The following is a 20,925-nucleotide window of genomic DNA, read 5'->3' on the forward strand; positions in this document are numbered from 1 at the left end:
TTCGACTCTGAGGTCTGCTCGGCCGAAATTGGGTAGCTCCACACTGGAGTAGGACGATCCATTTTGCCTTCCATCATTTTTTTTTTATTTACATTAACGAGGTAGCATATGTACAACATACGAATGTCATCACATTTATTGTGGAATCAACTGCATGTGCATCGTCAGATGATTCTAATGCTATTAACAAATCAATAGTATATACTTGTCTTGTACCAAAAACAATAATATTTATGCCTTCAGAATCCAAATATAGTTCAATTTAAGATTATCAAATTTTAATTTTGAATATAAATTTATGCTCACTATAAGATCAGAGTGTCACAGTGGCACCAATTTTGAATTTAAAAATTTATTTAAAAGATAACAATCGTTTTGGACATCGACAAAGTCCTGACAAAGTGGTGCTATAATATTTAATTTACCAAATTATGTCTGTAATTAGAGGCGAGTTACCGAGTTAGCGGGAGAGCCACGGTAAGTGGTAACATCACATCAGAGTCAAGGGCCACAGTCGGTCAAAGCGTTTCATCCATTCACAAGTTGCATTCTTGTGAGGAACGTGGTGGGTCCTATCAAAACAAGAAAAAAAGAAAAAAGAAGCACGGTGAGCGGATCGGATCTGGATGCCATGTGCTTTCCCCCCCATCTTTGCAACTTGGAAAGGCGCAGCCCTCTCTCGTTCTTATTTTTTTCCCCGTAAAACCAAGGCGCGGTTCTTGACCGCACACGGAAAGGCGCAGCCCTCTTCCTTTTTTAATCTTTCTTTCCCGAAACGAAGGCGCGGCTCTTGACCAAAGTGGTATTCATCGCAGAGAATCCTCATTTTTTTCCTGATGTAGTTTGCCAGCATTGCTTGTTCCTGGTTCTTGTTTCCAAAGAAGAGGGTGAGATGGAGGAGATGAGAGTAATCGTAGTAGTAGAAGAGGGGAAGCGTCGGCTTACGCTTCTCCTTGTCTTCTCCATGCTGTTAGCTTCAAGCTGCTTTGATATGGGCAGAGCTCAGAAACTGGTTGATGAAGAAGGTACTTTTTTGGTTTATTTTTAGTAATATATATTCTCTTTTCTTCACATCATGACTTATGAAACAATGGCTCCTGATGATACTGGTATCGACTAATAATCTCCTTCCGTTCTTATTCGGAGTCACCTCAACGATTGTTTTTATACAAGGTCAATGAGTTACAGATGTGATGGAGATTTAAGTAAACTGCCTATAACCTTGGTCATTCTATATTTCAGTTCTTTCAGAAAAAGAAAAAAAATCTATCTTTCCATAGCATAGTTATTGATGCAAAAATGAACGGCAGTTTCCAGATGAGCAAGACCCAACTCCATGAAATGGGTGCCGTATGGAATTGGGTATTGCCTTTCAGTAGATATGATCTTGATTTTAGAACAACCTTGCAGTATAATTAGACCATCCTTCTTTTCTTTCTTTAATTTGCATGAAATTAAGAAACAAAATGTTTCATGAATTGGTAATGATGGACCACAGTTGAAGCGCTAAAAACGATCGGCTCCAAGTTGAGAAAGCAGTGGGACTTCTCAGTGGACCCTTGCAGTAGAACCGCAGGATGGTTGGAATCTTCCGACGCCTACGGGATAGCCAAAAATGTCACTTGCGAGTGCAACACGACCTCCAATATCTGTCACGTCACAAGCATGTACGCCCCCTTTGCTCACGAGTCTCTTTTTCGATGTTCTGCATTTGATCTCCTTCAAAGAATAAAGCCTGATCTAAATTTTATGAAAAAAACAATATACTTAGCTTGTTTAGTATCATAAGAATGAACATGCATTTTCAATTATTGCGACCTCAAATTCATTATCTGGTTTCATATAGAAGGATGTCAAAGATGTGTTCTCAATTCTATTTTTGAGTGCCAGTATAATAATTCCAAACTAGGCTAATGAGAGTTGTCACTTTTAAGCAACGAGGAATTGGTTTGTTATCGCATGGTAATATAGCTTCATATTGTTAAAGTGGATGTTACATATCATAACTATCATATGTCAAAATATAAATTTCTATAATATTAAATATTATGTAATCTAGATATACATATAATTCTATCACCATAGCATACTTATTCTTATGTATATTAATGTACTATATATGTCCTTTTTTTAAAGGAAAATCTACTATATATGTTGCATGCTATATGATATACTTCTTTTGCATGTATTATGTACATGATTGTGTAATATCATTAGTTTTCATATAATGGTATTCTGATTCTATCACTATTGGATATATTGTATTACTAGAATTATAATAACAATAACACATGCAACTAGACGCACACCTGCATCCACGCCCACGCACCCCCACACGCACATGCACATGCACATGCACACACCGCGAAGTGATATTACATTGTTATAACAAAACATCACGCGCACACATTGCGAAGCGATATTACATTGTTACAACAAAACATCAGGCACAGACATTGTTACAACAAAACATTACATATAATATACACTAATATATATAATGTTAAATAATAAAAGTAAGTGAACTACAGCCATATGATTATGACCTTATCGTGTTAACTAATTTTATACTTTGATGTATTATCAATCTATTAACTCAATATAATGTTGTAAACATATAATAAACTAATATCCCTATAATATCCTTGTTTTTAATATAATATGCAGTAGTATCATATTTGTATTTTCTCTGATAAGTTATTATATGTTTTAGATTATTAAATTTGGAGTTACATTTAGAAAATATTTTTTTTCTTTTATTGCAAGTGCATATAAATACAAACAAACAATGTCGTATAATTGGAAATGCAACTTTTTAAATACATGTAATCCTATCAGACCAATTTTCCCAACTAGTGCAGTCTAAAGCTAAATATATTTCTTCTCCCGGTGACGGCTTTGAGATTATTGTCATAATCATATCTTTTATTTGGATTTTAGTTGGCTCAAGGGTCAGAACCTGACTGGAGTTCTTCCCGAGGAGTTTGCCAACCTCACCTTCTTAACAGATATGTAAGTCTACATAGCAGTATGGTGAAAAATATAGGAATTTACGGGACCTCAAGCTCATGCCATTATTCTGTCCATGTTTTTGTTTATGCAACAGAGATTTAACTTGGAACTATCTCGGTGGATCCATTCCTGCATCCTGGGCATCCCTTCCCCTCACCCATCTGTATTTCGTCTCATATCTTCCTCCTAGATTCTTTTCAAGAAAAGAGGATGAAGGAAGAATTGTACAAATGACATAATCCTGACTGGCTTCAATGTAGGTCACTTTTGGGAAACCGAATCTCTGGGACGATTCCACGAGAGCTTGGAAGAATGACATCCCTTGAGGAGCTGTACTTACCTTTCCTCGGTTTTCATTTTCTCTTTATCTTTTTTCCCTAAATACCCAGGAATAACTCTCTCAGAAGATTGGTGCAACTCATGAATTTCTCGTATACAATTTTGTGGATGCCACGAAGAATTTTTTTTATTTTATATTATTTTCTGTCTTACAGGGTTCTGGAAGATAACCAACTGCAAGGCTCTATTCCTCCAGCCCTTGGTAACCTGATCAACTTACGAATCTTGTAAGTCCCCCTCTCATTTATACACAGGCTATTCTTAATTAAATCTCCAACTCTTATTTGTTAAACTAAGAACTATTAACTATTCTATTTTATAATTGCCCTTTGTTTCCTTCCCTACAGCCAAGTTTCGGCAAATAACATAAGTGGAGAGTTGCCAGAGTCGTTTGGGAAACTCAGGAACATGACAGACTTGTAAGTCAAGAAGCTCTTCCCACTAGTCAGTTACAAGGTGCACCCACGGGGCCTCACTGGCCATGGGTTTTCCGACAATTTTGATATGCTACCTAGAATCAAATAAATTAAAGTAGATTCTGAAAATTTCGAGCTTCTTCTTGCAGTAGAATTGATGGAAACCCAATCTCTGGCAAAATTCCAAGCTTCATTGGAAACTGGACGAAACTTGAATTTCTGTGAGTAATGATACAAATTGATCCATGTCTGGCAGCAAGTAATATTGCATCGATTCTATTGACCAATTGTTTTATTATCATATATCTTTATTTTTTTGTTGCATATTTTTAAATAATTTGTAACGAAAATATTATTAGTTTTGATAATTATCATTTGGAAAATATTTTGGGTATTTCTAAGAAATCAATAGTTATTAAGTTTGCAATTTTTTTCACAAAATTGGAAAAAAAATTAATTTATGTTGGACTAGCTCGATCTTGCATATTTTTTTATTTATTAAGAAAATTAAAGGATGAGAAAGGGGTGGTGGAAAGAAATTAATATCATGACCGATGATCCTTTTTCTTTCTCAGATTCAACCATCGAACGGAAATGGCCTTATCCCGTGTGATGCCGGTTTACCCGCCATTGTCTTGGTCGCAAATTACCCTCAAAATTTATGCATATAAAATTTAAACTTTCGTAAGTCTTTTGATATATTTAGTCTGTTGGCGGAAAATAAATCGCCCCAAAGCACATGAGCGGGCCGCCAGCACGTGGTCGGAGGCGCCCGACCTAAAGGGCGCCCGACCAGGAAGGCGCCCGACCTCGGAGGTGCCCGACCTAAAAGGCACCCGACCTAGAAGGCGCCCGACCTGGAAGGCGCCCGATCCAAAAGGCGTCCGATCTAGGAAGCCGGACCTCGCCGATTACCCGCTGTGGTCACATCCTCCTACGGCCCGATCTGGGACCACGCCTTGACTCTTGAGCGGCTTACTCAACAATTAATGCACGTGGCCTCTGCAGACCTCCAGCTTACTCAACAATTAATGCACGTGGCCTCTGCAGACCTCCGGCTTACTCAATAATTAATGCGCGTGGCCTCTACAGACCTCCGGCTCACCCAACAATTAATTCATGCTATTTACGGACCTCAAGCTCTCCACGGCAACTCAGACTTCGGACTGATCTCCTACGGCGACGCATTAATTCACACGATCGCGTTCAATCATGACGATAATTCGTCCGCCCCGTCGCATCTCAAGGTACACCTGAACTCCTCTATAAAAGGAAAACCCCTCACCCTTATCAAGGGCTGGGCTCCAAAAAATTCCAAAAAGAAAAAAAGAGATCCTTTCCCCTCTCTTGCCCCCTCTGACTTAGGCATCGGAGGGCCGGCGCCGGAAACACCGGCTTTTTGCAGGACCCCCGGAGGACGCCGCCCGCCGACGGATCGCCACCCACCGCTTGACAACGGAGCTCCTCCCTTTTTACCTATTGGTCACCCCCGGGTCCAATTTTCAGCAACAGTTAGCGCTAGAGGAAGGGATATGCGGGAACCATCTGGAAGGCCGAGTGCTGGCCCACAAAGTCCTGCGCCAAGGCTATTTTTGGCCCACACTTCAAAAGGATGCAGCGGACTTCGTCCGAAAATGCGATCGGTGTCAGCAAAATGCCAATATCCAACGCCGACCCTCGGCCCCGCTGACCTCGATCATCGCCCCCTGGCCATTTGCCCAATGGAGGATTGATATTCTGGGGCCATTTCCCCTGGTTACCGGGCAAAGGAAGTTCCTGGTCGTCTCCATCGACTATTTCACCAAATGGGTTGAAGCTGAGCCTGTGGCCCGGATCTCCGAGCAAAAGATGCGGAACTTTGTTTGGAAGTCAATAATCTGTAGATTTGGACTTCCTCGCGTCCTGATATCTGACAATGGCCGCCAATTCGACAATACCCGATTTAGAGAATTCTGCTCCGAGCTCGGTATCGACCACCGCTTCACCTCGGTGGCCCATCCACAGACGAATGGAGAGACCGAGGTGACGAACCGCACCATTCTTCAGGGGCTCAAGACCAGGCTCGACCGATCCAAGAGGCAATGGGTCGAAGACCTCTACAACGTCCTCTGGGCCTACAGAACTATATTCCGACTTCCTACCGGCGAGACCCCCTTCAACCTGGCATATGGAACGGAAGCTGTCATCTCTTTGGAAATCGAACTCCCCTCACCAAGAGTGGAACATTACGACACAGCCTCTAACTCATCCCAACTCAGGGACAACCTGGACTTCATCGAAGAGACAAGGGAGGCAACCCGTGTTCGCATGGTGAGATATCAACAAAAAATGGCACAGTACTACAACTCCAGAGTAAAAGCCAAGCTCTTCAAGGCAGGAGATCTCGTCCTCAGAAGAGCTGAAGCTTCTCAGCCCACCGAGCGCGGAAAGCTTGCCCCGAATTGGGAAGGACCATACCGAATTGCCCGAGTGCAGCGGCCCGGGGCATACAAGTTGGAGTCTCTCGATGGGACCCTCATCCCACGAAGTTGGAACTCCGAGAACCTCCGGATATACTATCAGTAGCTCCCCCCAGGGGGTCCACAACACTTGAAAACGCAACTCTTGCCTCTTTCTCCTGATAATTTATTCATAACTCTCCTTAATTGTTCCGTGCTTCTCCTGATATTGGGATATTTGTGATCTTCAGAAAACCCGACTGAGTTCGGATGCCCCAGCCAAGTCTGGAACACCTCACCACGCCGACGTCGAGCTTGGACTTGATCTCCCTCAAAAACCTCGACCAAGGTCGGGATGCTCCGTATGTCGACCGTAGAGTCCCAAACTCCCTCGACCTCGAAAAGCATCACCAGATCAACAGCGAGCCTAAGCTCCCTCGACCTCGGAAAGATGGGGTAGTACCTACATGGCCCCCCGAGACACCCAACACTACGGCAGTACCTACGCGGACCCCTTGGTATGCAGGTGCGTCTAAAGCAGCCTACAGGCCAAAGAATGCCCCTAAAAGCTAACCATAGAGCAAAATCGCTTATCCTGGCCTGAGATGCCCGGCTTCGATGTTGCGAAAGGTACAACTCTATCTAGCACCTATGTCATTACCTCTATTCGTTTATATTGCAAGACGGTCGACGAAACCCCGATCAAGCTCGGGACCTCCCCCGACCAAGGTTGGGATGCTCTTCTGAATCAACTATAAGCCAAGGTCTTCTCGACCCCGTGCACCAATCTGCAGCTCGGTCTCCGTTTATTCCGGACCCCTCTGAGCGAAGGCCCGGCCGACTTCAAGCGTTAATTCAAGCCGAGACGACCTGTAACGACAACTTCAAACTCCGCCCAATGATACTATAGCTAAGCCCGGAGGCGTCAAAACACTCACCGCAAGTTTGGATTCTACTTGTTGATACTCCAACCGAGTTCGAGGCCAACGGGCACGAAGGCCCTAACAGTGGTCTGACCTCGGTCTAGGACGTCTTCGGAGTCCGACCTTAAAGCTTTGACAAGATTATCCTAGAAACCGAGCCCAAGGACTTGGCTAAATTTCCAAAATCTAAGCCTAAGGGATTAGCGGGACTTCTTTGGAGCCCGAGCTCAAAGGCTTAGTGGATTTTCTTAAAATCTAAGCACGGAGCCTTAGCGCGATCCCTATCAGAGCTAAGCCCGACAATCTAGCGAATGCTACCAGAACCCAGGTCTACTGATTTAGCCGAGATCGAAGACTTAGAAACATTCGTGGAAGAAGAATTTAATTTAGCCAGCCTAGGTAAAAGTTTACCTACTATGCAAAGAAGAGAAAAGTACAAATTTAAAAAGAAGCCCTTCATTAATAAAGGCCTAAGGGCCAAGTACAAAATTAAGGTTCAGCCGTATTCAAGGGCCGAACCCGCTTACAAAAGAGAGAACAGAAAGAAAAGCTAAGTCCTAGGAAGCAGCAGCTGCATCGTTGCCGACCTCAGGGTCGTCCACGATGATTATTTGGGGATCGTCGGCAGGAACTGGCTCAGGACCTTCCGCGGCGACCTCAGGCAGGGCCTCTCCCATTGCCTCGGGAGCGACCTCGGTGACTTCCCCAAGGGGAGCCTCTAGCGTCGCCTGCTCGGCCGCACTAGTCTCGGCCTCAGCAACTTCCTGCTCAGCCGAGAGGATCGCAGGAACGTCGACCTCGCTCTCGACACCGATCCCCATCCTTGGCCAAATTCCGGTCAGGTCCAGCTGGGGGCAGAACCTGTGCATCTGCCTCCGAAAATTTTCGAAGCCGCGGAGAAACCCATCCACGGCCTCTTCTTCCAACATATCGCGGAACTCCTTCGACTCCTTGAAGAGTTCCACGGCGTTTTGGGCCTGCTCCAGCGCCCTCTTCTCTCGAGCGTCGAGCTGCTCGATTTTTAGGCGGAGAACTCCGCCCTCATATCTTTGGCCAGCGACTTTGGCACGGGCCTCAGCAAGACGCACCTCGGAGGCACGCAACTCCGACCTCGACAGAGTGTGCGCGGCCTTCTCCTCCGCGAGCTGGTCGAGCGCGGATCACCGCTCGGCCTCGGCGGCCTCCATCTGCGTGATGGCCTCCGCCTGCACGGCCTTGGAGTCGGCGAGCCTCTTCCCGAGGCTATGAATACCAGCGTATCAATCTCGTGGATATGCTGCAGGAAAAGCGACGATAAGCGAAAATAAAGGAAATATCAAGTAAAGGAAATGACCGAAGCAAGAATGAAAAGGTAGCTTACCCGAGCAGCGTTGCAATAGGTCTGGTCGACGATATCCCCAAGTGCGATGCCTGCGAACTCGGCTCGGTCGGCCGGGAGCATCGCGCGGCGAAATACCACGCGCGCGACATCGTTGTCTCGAAGGGCCGAGCTGCCCTCGTGAATCGGGGACTCCGGGTCACTAGACTCTCTCTCGGAGCGATCTCCAGCCCCCGACGAGCTCGGCCTGTCCGAGCTCGAAACTCCGAGGCCCCCACTCAGCTGGGGGCCCGAGCATCACAGGCAGATAACCGGCCGACTTGGCCGCTGAGAAATGGGGGCGAGGCAAGCAAGGGTCGCCGAGCCCATCGCCCCTCGGGAACCCGAGCTCGCCTGCTCGGTAGTCGGGGCTTCAATCCGTACGGACCTGGAGGGTCCGGCCCCAGAGCCCCCCGCCTCGGCGGGGGCAGAAGTGGAAGCCGACTTGGCCTTCTTTCTGGGCTCGGGAACAGCCCCGCTGGCTTCGGCCGCTCTCTTCTTTAGTCGGGAGAAAAGGGCGGTGTTGCTCGTCACCATATTTGGAATGTCTGAAAAGAAGGAAAAATTTTCTAAGTATCAGACCAGCATCAAAAAAGAAAAGGACAGAAACATATAAGGTAGAAAACAGTAAAATAAAGGAGCAGCACAACTGCCCTTACCCTCGGGGCGCGCCGAGCTCAGGCCGACATTCACCAAAGCATCCTCGGTCAGGAGGTCGGTCAGAATGATATCCTTCTCGAGACCACGCAGAGCATCGAAAACCCTCTGCTCGTCCGCCGTAAGATTGGTAAGCCTGTTTATGGCCTTCAGCCCGGGACGCCCCCACCTCGAGTTGAACCCCCACGAGAGCTCGGAAGAAAGGAAGAAAAATCTCCTCTTCCACTCATGAATAGAGAAGGGGCACCTCGGAAGAGTGACATGCCACCCCGAAAGGCGAAGTACAGCCACTCCCCGTCCGCCGGATTCGACTTCAATAAGAAGCACCGGCGGAAGACACTTACCAATGTCGGGATCCTGTGCGCAAGACAAAGAGACAAAAATCCGACAATGGTCCTCCACGAGTTTGGGGCGAGCTGTGCTGGGATGAGCCGGTACTCCACCAGCAAATTTCTCACGAACTCATGGAGGGAAAACCGCAGGCCGGCCCAGAGCATATCAATATATACTCCGATCCGACCTGGTGGAGGTCTAGTCACCCGGCCCTCCGACCCCGCGAGTTCGAGACGAAATTCGGGCTGGAAGAAAAATCGGGAACGGACCAGATCTAGGTCCTCCTCGGTTAAGGTAGACCGACCTCACCGGGACCAAGACCCATTTCAAAAAAGAAAAAAAACAAAGAAAAAGACGAGGAACGAAAGATAAAACAAAGGAGAAAGCAAGAAATAAAAGGGAAGAAGGAGAAGAAGGCAAATATTGAAAGGAAAAGACTCCCGAGCCAATCTGGAAAAATGACCTACTATGGGGTCGCTGGAAATCGCCCCTGAACGCTGTCGGAAAGACTCGGTCGCAACCAGGAGAGAAAGAAAAGGAACAGAAAGAAGAAAGGATAGTAGCAGTGACAAACGGCCAACCAAAACCTTTCTAGGGCTAAATTGGAGGGTTTATATAGACCCTCCCGATGGCCCAGATCGACGGAACTGAATCCCGCCTTCTATCTAGATCATGCCATGTGTCGGCCCCAAAAATTGAAGCGATATATTAAACCTGAATCGACGCTTCGAATACAAGGCAGTGTCCTGTCGGATCCCGGGACCCCATCATGAGCTCACTAGGCGAGGCGGCCTCGAGGGGCGAAAAGGCGTCGCCCCATCTCCTCTTATTAAAAGGTGCCCCAAAACGCGCAAAAGCGCCGGAATAATTAAAGACTCCCTGGTCCCCACCGACACAATAAAGGTGACTACTTCCCACGCCCGAGCTCGCAAACGGCTCGAACTTGGAAGTCGGGGGGTAGTGTTGGGGGAAAATAAATTGCCCCAAAGCACATGAGCGAGCCGCCAGCACGTGGTCGGAGGCGCCCGACCTAAAGGGCGCCCGACCCAAAAGGCGCCCGACCTGGAAGGCGCCCGACCTCGGAGGCGCCCGACCCAGAAGGCGCCCGACCCAGAAGGCACCCGACCTAGAAGGCGCCCGACCTGGAAGGCGCCCGATCCAAAAGGCGTCCGATCTAGGAAGCCGGACCTCGCCGACTGCCCGCTATGGTCGCATCCTCCTATGGCCCAATCTAGGACCACGCCTTGAGCGGCTTACTCAACAATTAATGCGCGTGGCCTCTGCAGACCTTCAACTTACTCAACAATTAATGCGCGTGGCCTCTGCAGACCTCCGACTTACTCAACAATTAATGCACGTGGCCTCTGCAGACCTCCGGCTCACCCAACAATTAATGCATGCCTTTCACGGACCTCAAGCTCTCCACGGCAACTCAGACTCCGGACTGATCTCCTACGACGACGCATTAATTCACACGATCGCGTTCAATCATGACGATAATTCGTCCGCCCCGTCGCATCTCAAGGTACACCTGAATCCCTCTATAAAAGGAAAACCCCTCACCCTTATCAAGGGCTGGGCTCCAAAAAATTCCAAAAAGAAAAAAAGAGATCCTTTCCCCTCTCTTGCCCCCTCTGACTTAGGCATCGGAGGGCCGGCACCGGAAACACCGGCCACCGACTTTTTGCAGGACCTCCGGAGGATGCCGCCTGCCGACGGATCGCCACCCACCGCTTGACGACGGAGCTCCTCCCTTTTCACCCAGTGGTCACCCCCGGTCCAATTTCCAGCAACATGGTCTATGCTTTAATATCAGCTTCGTACAAACTCTTGCACACACGACCTCGTTTCCCATCAAAAACCCACCCAATCTTCCACCGCCTGCGGCTCCACGGCGGCCATGCATTGCCGCCTCCTCCTCTTGTTTCCTTCGGTGGCCACGATGTGGCGCCCACGTAGGAGAAGGAACATCGCCCCCCGCAGAGCCAAGGCCAAGGCCAGAGTCCACAGGGACATTGAGCTCCGCAATGTGCACGGGGAGGAGCGCGGGCCAAATGTTCGACGGAATTCCCTAACGGGTTTTTGTTTCCATTTCCATACTTTCGGAAGTAAATTTTCTTTTTTTTTTCACCAAAAAGTTCTAAAAATTATAAAAACTTATTTAAAAATCAAAACTTCAGGAACAAACCTACCAAAATCGAAAACTGTTTCCGAGTCTGTCAAAATTTTCTCTTTTGTTTTTTTGTTTTTTTTTTTTGAAAGAAAGGCAATGCCAGATGAGTCCTCCGTTTGAGTGATTAACGATTTGAATCTTGAACAATCTGTTCCTAGAAATATGCAAGGAACGTCGATGGAGGGGCCCTTTCCTCCCGTATTAGAAAAGTTGGAAAACATAACTCAGCTGTAAGACCCTTTTTAGTGCTTTGCTTCATTCAATTTTTGATCAGTCCAGTGGTTTCTAGTGTTTCTTAATTAGCATGGCTGGGACTGCAGGGCAGTGTCTGACTGGAAAGGAGGGGACGGGAAGTTCCCTCCATTGCAGAACATGAGAAGCATGAAATATCTGTAAGTGTGAATGTAATTGAAGTCAACAAAGGCTAATAGTACAATATATGTCGATGCAGTGTGTTTATTTTTCCTACTTAATGCATATTAGTTGTTGGTATGATGCAGTGTGTTGAGGAACTTGTCCATATCTGGTGAACTCCCTGATTTTATTGGAGAGATGACCACTCTCTATATCTTGTAAGTTTGTCCATATCTGTTAGCTTCATTAGTTGTTTGCGTTACAGTTATTTTTCACACAATCTACTATTAAGAAGACGTAATACAAGTCAGCAACAAAGTTGCAAACTTTTCCTGCTTATTTGTTCTATGTTTGTTTATCCTGCAGAGACCTTAGCTTTAACAACCTGACAGGTTCAATTCCGAAAAGCTTTGATGGCCTTCAAAATTCAATAGGTTTTATGTAAGCAAACTAGACGAACACATTATATAACATTACAGTAGTCTCCTTGTTCAGAAAGTTTTACTCTAGTTTCCTATTCGTTACATTCCTTTTCTTTTGGATGAATTGTCTCGTATCCATCTCTTAAGTTTTATCATGTAGGTTCCTTGCTAATAACATGCTAAGTGGAACAATACCCAGTTGGATCTTGAGCAGTAGAAAAAACATGTATGTTTATTTTCTCAGAAAATGTTTATTTTCTCAGAACTTTCTATTCATTTGGCTATGATGAGTCATAGTCTTGGTTAGAAATATCAAAAACATGGTTTTGTGCTAACATTCATCTCAATCATTTTATTGACTGTGTTACTTAAAATTGCAGAGATATTTCATATAACTCTTTCACAGGATCTCCGGCACCAGTCAGTTGTCAACAAGGGAATGTGTAAGAATTCTCAAATTTCATATTCCCACACAATCAATTAGTTATAGTTGGTGATTCATTTAATCCTTCTCTTATGATTTCAGTTTTTTGCTTGTAGGAATTTGGTTTCTAGTTATTCATCAACAAACAATGACTTGTAAGCTTTTTATATCATATGATGTCTTCATTTTTGAATTCATATAGGTCCTTATCATGTCAAATTTAGCTTTAACAGTATGTGTTGGTAATTTCTACCTACTATTTCTTTTTTTCTTGTAGGATCGCAACATGTTTAAGGCAGAATCTCCCTTGCACAGGGAAAGCTAGAAGTAGGTGCAATAATTTGTTTCAGTTATGCTTTTTAAAGAGATTGAGGCTTATATTCCAAAGTACTGGGATATGTTAAAATATCTAAATAAAACCATAGCTATGAATGGCTATCATTGTGTTTTGTAATATTTGCAGACTACAAGTTGTTCATAAACTGTGGTGGTCCTAAAGTGCTCATTGATGATGATGAATACGAAGATGATACATCACAGCAGGGTCCATCAAGATATGCCGCCTCTGATAGTGGGAAATGGGCTTATAGCAGCACAGGAGTTTTTCTGGCAAATGGCGATGCAAAGTTTACTGCTACAAATGTATCAGCACTGAACATGACCAAACCGGATTTGTACATGACTGCACGGCTAAATCCTGTGTCTCTCAAATACTATGGTCTTTGCTTACAGAAAGGAATTTATACAGTCAAGCTTCACTTTGCTGAAATTATGTACACTGATGACCAAACATACTTTAGTGTTGGAGAGCGTTTATTTGATGTATCAATACAGGTAGCTTTCTTTATTTTTACAATCTTTAGGTCTCACATTTTTTTTGCTTACTCTAATAATACTTTAAATGCTACGTTCATTATATTCTGTATATATATTCTACCATGTCAATGTCAAAAAGTGAGCATGTAAATAATACTTCTTGTATGATGAAACTGTATATTTGTGCAGGGAAAAAAGGTTTTACAGGACTTTAATATTGCAAAAGTAGCAAATGGGACTGGTAAGAATATTATTCTACCATTTTATGCTACTGTAAATGGCACCTTGGAAATTCACTTCCAGTGGGCTGGCAAAGGAACAAATGCCATTCCACAATTAGGTGTATATGGACCTCTTATATCTGCAATTTCAGTTACACCAAGTAAGTCTTTAAAAGTGCATTTCTTATTTCCTTTTGAATTACTTATATAATGATGAGGTCTGATAATTTCTTCTTCAAAATAATTTCTTCTTTGAAGACTTCAAGCCAGATACAGAAGAAAGCAATCTATCTCTTGGAGCTATTTTGAGCATAGTTGCTGCTTCTTGTGTTGCAATTGTGTTGACCTTAATCCTGTTATTGCTTTTCTTCAGAAGGAAGAATGCTGAGAACGATGGTAAGATAATTAAGCTCAGTTTAGTTGATTGTGCTTTTAAAGTTTCCTTTAGGAATTATTGCAGAACATTTATTTTCAATGGAGACCTTATGCCTTCAAGAGTGCAGCTAGAAGACTGTATTGTCGGCATCTGACATCAGTTTCTAGGATCTCTAAGATTTGTGTGTGATTTGCAGTTTGGAGACCGAAGCAAAATGGTTTCATTCTCAACCATTTTTTTCAAAAAAAAAAACAAGTGGCTGAACGAAGATCCCCATCTATTTGAGATAACTGCTTTCTTTCCTTTTAAAATACTCTTTTGAGGGGTTCCTAGGAATTACACTCATCAGACAATCTCTGGTTCACCGCATTAAATATTCTTCAAGTTGGAGATAAAAAGAAGCAAATATGATTTCAGCAAGTTTATGGGGAATAAGTTTAGTGGAAGCTCTATATTTATGGTTAGGGTATTTTACATTTCACGTCCAATATTTTATAACTATTGCATATAACAGCTCCTCTTATGTCTATTTACAAATTGAACCAGATAAACATATTTTTATTAGTGGAACCAAATGAAGGTAGCGTCAACCTTGCCCAAGGTCTGTTTGCAAATAAAAACAGGTTTATCTGGCGTGATTTGTAAATAAGCATTAGGAGAGATGTTGTACACAATACTGATAAAATATGTAAGATGCCAAAGAAAACTTATGGTTATCATATCTCATATGTTCCACTTGACAGCTGTATTTGTCTAGAACTTTATTAAATTATATCTTGCATCGATATTTCTCATTGTATGTTAAGAAATTAGAGCAATATAAATCATGGGCATAGGTGGTTGGCATTTTGTTCATTGCTTTCCCATATATAGGTGTTTCAAAGGCCATGTATTAGTAATACATGCATTGATCTAATAGTTTCTAAACCATAAAACCTATACATGCAGAACTTCGAGGCCTAAAGCTGCACACCAGTTACTTCAGTTTAAAACAGATCAAAGCTGCCACCAATAACTTTGATCGTGCAAATAAGATAGGTGAAGGCGGCTTTGGTCCAGTTTACAAGGTATGCATAAGCAATACTAAATCGATACTTTCATTTCTCCCTCTTTGTTGTATTTTGATTACTTTTTCTCACTTTAAGTAATTTTATGTTTAAATATTCTACATCTTATCCTTTGGTAGAGCTTTGATTGTAAAATGCAACTACCTGGTCACAGGGTGCGGTGCCCGATGGTTCTGTAATTGCAGTTAAGCAGCTTTCTTCCAAGTCTAAACAAGGGAACCGTGAATTTCTCAATGAAATAGCCATGATATCAGCAGTGCAGCACCCAAATCTTGTGAAGCTTTTTGGTTGTTGTATTGAAGGAAATCAATTATTGCTAATATATGAATATATGGAAAATAATAGTCTAGCTCGTGCTCTATTTGGTAAATGTTGCTGTTGTTTTACCATAATTTCCAATACTTTGCATTCAACACCCTTTTTCATTTTATGTTTTTTGTTTTGACTAATTATTTTTTCCAGAAAGGATAACAAGAGCATAATTTTAACAGGTCCTGAAGAACACCGACGGAAATTGGACTGGCGAACAAGGCGTACGATTTGCCTAGGAGTAGCAAGAGGTTTGACATATCTCCATGAAGAGTCGAGGTTGAAGATTGTTCACCGAGACATCAAGGCGACAAATATTCTGCTTGACAAAGATCTCAATGCAAAAATAGCTGACTTTGGTTTGGCGAAATTGGATGAAGAAGAGAATACCCACATCAGCACCCGAATAGCTGGTACATTGTAAGTAGATGATGTATAAGATATTAATTTGTCAAAATGGTATTTTATGCATTAATTAGTGAATAGAATATACAACCTGAGAAGATACTTAGTAGCAAAATACAGTTCTGTGGTACTTATGGTAATTTACAGTGTCATGCACTGTCAGCCTTTGAACACTTAATATCATTTGGTTGGTCTTACTGCACATTCAGTACTTTTTGTATACTGTATGAAGATGATCTGTATTTATGCAGCGGATACATGGCTCCTGAATATGCAACAAGGGGTTACTTGACAGACAAAGCAGATGTTTACAGCTTTGGAGTTGTTGCGTTGGAGATTGTTAGTGGAATGAGCAACACAAGTTATAGGCCCAAGGAGGACTTCGTTTTTCTTCTTGATTGGGTAAGGGTTATTGGATCTCATATTTTTGTTCAGGAACTTTTGTTGACATGATCATTGTTAGGTGAACGACAAGATCTTACTTTTATATACTAACAAAAACGTGAATGTATAACTTTGAGTTCATTTTTTTATCCTCAGAAAACAAAAAACTACGAGTTGATTTTCATAGTAGATCCTAATTGCTTTGGGCCAGTAAAGCAGATAATAATGTTAATTTGTTGTAACTGTCTAAGCCTCCTTCTGAATGGTCATTTCTGACATTTAAAGGAACATGATAGAACCACCTAAGTTGAAGTCCTTCCAAAGCATTCACTTAGGGATGCCCTCTTTATTATTTTAAAAAGAATCTCAGGAGCAAGAAATGATTAGGGGTTGCAAAAACTGAACCAACCCAACAACAGATCTGACTTGACCATGTTTATGCTGGGTTTTGGTGAAGATTTTTCCAATTTGGGTGAGGTTTGGGTCAAATTTTTTGACTTGAACTTCAGATATAGCTCCATTGATCTAAGGTGGGCGCCAGATCCTCTTAAACTGGTTGGGTTTCTTATACCCAACGGTTTGGTCAAATTAGGTCTACCTAGATAATTTGTTCCATAGGTACCCTGGAACGGCTTATGCCCAACAATTTTATTTAACTCATAAATTCCCCTTACAATCTCAAACAGTACCCTATGTTTAATAACAGTAGTATTATTCAATGGTATTGTTATAGTATAATATTTTTATGTTACATTATATGAATATATCCTTATTATCTACCAACTAATATATAAATTAACATTTATATTCTATAAAATAATACAATATTGATAGTACATTTGTTATTAGAATATATTACATGGTATGGTTATATGTTATATTGAAAAATGTATTATATTATTATTATGTTGGGTTTGTACTTGATATGTTTAATATCAAAATAATTTAATATCATTCTTTATTTTCAAATGGCCCAAGAATGAAGGAAATTGCAAGGGCAAATTTGTCTATTTTTGAAAGTTACCCCTTTCTTTTCTTATCTTTAGATAGCATCGAATAGCACAATAACAAAATTGTAATCATTACTTTGATAGCAACATTTATCCTCGAGAGAAACTAGACGATATCCTGCTAAATTTGTATTGGTTGCACCCACCTGCGATAACAAATCACTGAAAATGCATGCCCTTCCAAACTTGGCCTAAACAGGTTCGATTTGGATTAAAGATTTTGATCCAACTTGGACCATGCAGATAGAGTTCTTTAATTGTGTGAGTTGGGTCATGCCTAGTCGGGTAATGACCATGACATTAGGTTTTTAAGAGTAGTTTGTCTTTTCAATACTATTCGTTTAGTTCACCTTAGAACTGAGACACCAAGTCTTTAGTGCCTGGATCTGGATGGGTGGAGTAGGTTTGCAGTTGGGTCATGCAAAGTATAGTAGGTTATGGGACAATGTAGTCAGGATTGTTCATGCAGGTCAACCCATGGGTACTTATGGGTGAAAGAGTTCTTGTTTGACGCTGACTCACATTAACTCTGGGTTAACATTATATATGGTATTATTCTAAACTGACCAAACCCAACCAGCAACGGCACCTATTTTCATGCCTAGAAATAATTGAAAAGAATCCCTTACCGCCACTGTATCAAATATCATCAATTCCCAGTTTCATTTATACTCGATAACCAACTTTCATTTGACCATTGTGTTGGAGAGACCATTATAGACGAGCCAATTTAACCATGCAAATCTCTCTTCCCAATCCTTTTGTTAATAAACTTCCTCGTCCCTTGCTGCCTAGCTTGGATTAAGCCATCTCCAGCAGCATTAATTTCCTTGTATTGAATATTTTCTGTAGGATACCATTCAGCAGCGGCCAAATTGGCTTACCAGACTCATCACAAAAATTTATCCAATTGAAACACATTTGTATGGTATTTAGTTTAATCCAACCTGCTTTGAAAACTGCTGACAGAATATCTGCTGTTTGCTTCGCCTGAATCACTGAATTAACCTTTGCTTTGTACTCCCAAGACTCGCCAAGTTCTTCACCCATCTGGCTGTGTTTTTCATCCTACTGCTGGGTCATGCCATAGCCTTCCTAACTGTCAACAAAGTGAACATCCATGCGATACACTCTTATGGGTAGTCTACTTGAGGTGACACAAGTTTATTAAAATATAGTCATTCTTTTTTTTCCAAATATGACATTGCCTTCACTTTAATCTAAATTCGTATTTTGTAGTGTTTTCTTTGTCGATTTATCACTTGGATGTTCTTTTTTTCTTTATTGTAAGATTTGAATTGAACATTGATGCTTACTCATTTTTCTTCTACGTGGCTTGCAGGCCTATGTTTTACAAGAGGAGGGAAGACTGCTTGAACTCGTCGACCCAAGCCTTGGTTCGAACTACTCAAAGGAAGAGGCAATGCAGATGTTGAACCTGGCTATTATATGCACCAACCTATCTCCAACTCTCAGACCAACAATGTCCTCTGTGGTGGGCATGCTAGACGGGAAGATGCCTGTGCGGGTACCTACTACAGAGTCCAGAGGCTTCAGGAGCATGGATCTGAGAAACAGGTCCTTTGAGGAAATATCCCAAGAAAGCCGAGCACAGAGCATCCCGACTGATGAGCAAATGTTTGATACCTCAATGTCTGCCCAAAGTAGCAAGGAAGAAATCGCTCCACTTTCTTCATCAAGCAACCTTCAGATTACAGAGATTAGTTTATAGTTGAGGGGTTGGGGAAAAGTAAATTAGGAGATGATATAGTTAAGAACAGATCATGTGGACGCATATCTGTCATCTCTTCTGTTATAGTCAAGATTAAAGTGGGTGTCTTGTCTCAAGCAGACTAGTGACTCTCCATTACAGATACAGTGGTTCTCGTGCAGCAAAAGCTTATATTGTTATGAAGCTAGAGCTCACATGGTTAGTTTCGTCTTACAGAAGAAAATAGAAGGATATTTTTCTTAAATTTCCACTAGTTGCATTGGTTTTTAGCAGGAAACTGTGATATTTGGAAGAACAATAATACAAAGGCTTCAGTATTTCTGCTGTACTTTGAATTGGATCAAGTAGCTCTTTTTTGCTAATATAACTATAAATTTCAATGGCAATTAAGTATTTCATATAAGCTTTTTTACTGACTATGGCTGATTCTGGTCTTTGCACACCGGACGCTCAAATTTGTAAGCCGCACCAACCTGCTTATTGTGACTTGTGGACTGGAGCAAGACCTTTGATCATATAATTCCAGTGCCTAGAGCCGAGGGATTTGGTCCACGGACTCAAATAATAAAGCTAACCTTCTCCGGTCCATAGTTGGCTGCTAATTACAGTTGAATTGATTAAATTAAACTAGATTTCTGATGCAAAAGATCGAGTTTGCTAATTAATTAGGTCCGTCTATAATTATATTTTGATGAAAGGATTTCGGCAAATGGCCAAAATCATCTATAACTACAACTGTGAATTGGTGGTGACTTCAACATTTGGCTTCAAAAAATAATGCTTCGGATCCTCGACTGTGATTCTATGATTTGATAGATAATTCTTAATTGGTTTCACCGAGGTCATTAGTCATAATCCACCATGGTGTGCAACCAACCGTCTCAGGAATTTGTCATGCATAAACAAGATGGGCTGAGTGCTTTGGGGGAAAAGAAAAGAAAAATAAAATTATTTTACCCGTGTAACCTCAAGATATTTTGATGCAAGTTTCATCGTGATTCACTGAAAATGCCATGATTCCCCAGTAAGGCCATGCCTGCTTCGCCATCGACACCTCTAACGATGGAAAAGATGACCGAGGTGGTGACCATTTTGCAATGCATATTACTTGTACCCCAGAGGAGCTGAATGTCGGAGTCATAACAAGAAGTTTATTATTTTTATTATTTTTATTTGCTGATTCAAGTTAGCTTAGGATGAGTCACAGGCTCAATAAATTCAGCCTAATAGAATTTTGTCATGTAGTAATATTTTGTATTTTAATGAGAATTATAAAAGAGAAGAAAGATGTGTGACATGAGGTGTTTTTTATGCATAGTGTGAAGTTCTAGTTGTTTGTAAGAGAGCCGATCTCGATTTATAATTTTTTAACAATTTTTTTTCTCTTCTATATTTTTTCTTCTAGTATTTTTTTTATTTTTTATTTTTTTGATATTTGTTTCGGTCCGCAACAAGTGTTCTATAAAGATTTCACCAAAGATCGGTGACACCCAATGACATCCATTGACTCGCAAAATATATTTATTATTTTTCAGGGTATTAAATAGCATATTATGTAATATATGAATGAAAATTTAAATAAACATGACCAAACTTAATTGTCAAATGATAGTTATTCTAAAGACTCAAATTAATTTTTTCTCAAAAGGATTGAGATTACCAATTCGATAAGTTGGTATAGATTTATCTACAATTTTAAGAGAGGTTTAGTCCCAATCTCGCTCAGTTTTGCCCTAGCTCTTGTTTATCCTGCGAAA

The 20,925-nt window shown here is 42.0% G+C and overlaps 1 protein-coding gene across 1 annotated transcript; it reads left to right on the plus strand.

Moving 5' to 3' along the window:
- Positions 1-737: 737 nt before the first annotated feature.
- On the plus strand, positions 738-19,496 carry LOC103695886 (probable LRR receptor-like serine/threonine-protein kinase At1g53440). Its single transcript, XM_039125422.1, has 24 exons — positions 738-1,025; positions 1,499-1,667; positions 2,941-3,012; positions 3,107-3,175; positions 3,273-3,344; positions 3,507-3,578; positions 3,699-3,770; positions 3,917-3,988; positions 11,807-11,878; positions 11,969-12,040; positions 12,149-12,220; positions 12,369-12,443; positions 12,585-12,650; positions 12,805-12,867; positions 12,965-13,003; positions 13,126-13,175; positions 13,312-13,682; positions 13,854-14,046; positions 14,144-14,281; positions 15,210-15,328; positions 15,483-15,693; positions 15,820-16,057; positions 16,294-16,444; positions 18,779-19,496. Exons 1-24 carry the CDS (start codon positions 893-895, stop codon positions 19,166-19,168), a joined length of 3,051 nt encoding a protein of 1,016 aa, XP_038981350.1. The 5' UTR covers positions 738-892; the 3' UTR covers positions 19,169-19,496.
- Positions 19,497-20,925: the final 1,429 nt, after the last annotated feature.

The sequence above is a fragment of the Phoenix dactylifera genome, chromosome 4 (genome assembly GCF_009389715.1).
Source record: "Phoenix dactylifera cultivar Barhee BC4 chromosome 4, palm_55x_up_171113_PBpolish2nd_filt_p, whole genome shotgun sequence".
Lineage (NCBI taxonomy): Eukaryota > Viridiplantae > Streptophyta > Magnoliopsida > Arecales > Arecaceae > Phoenix > Phoenix dactylifera.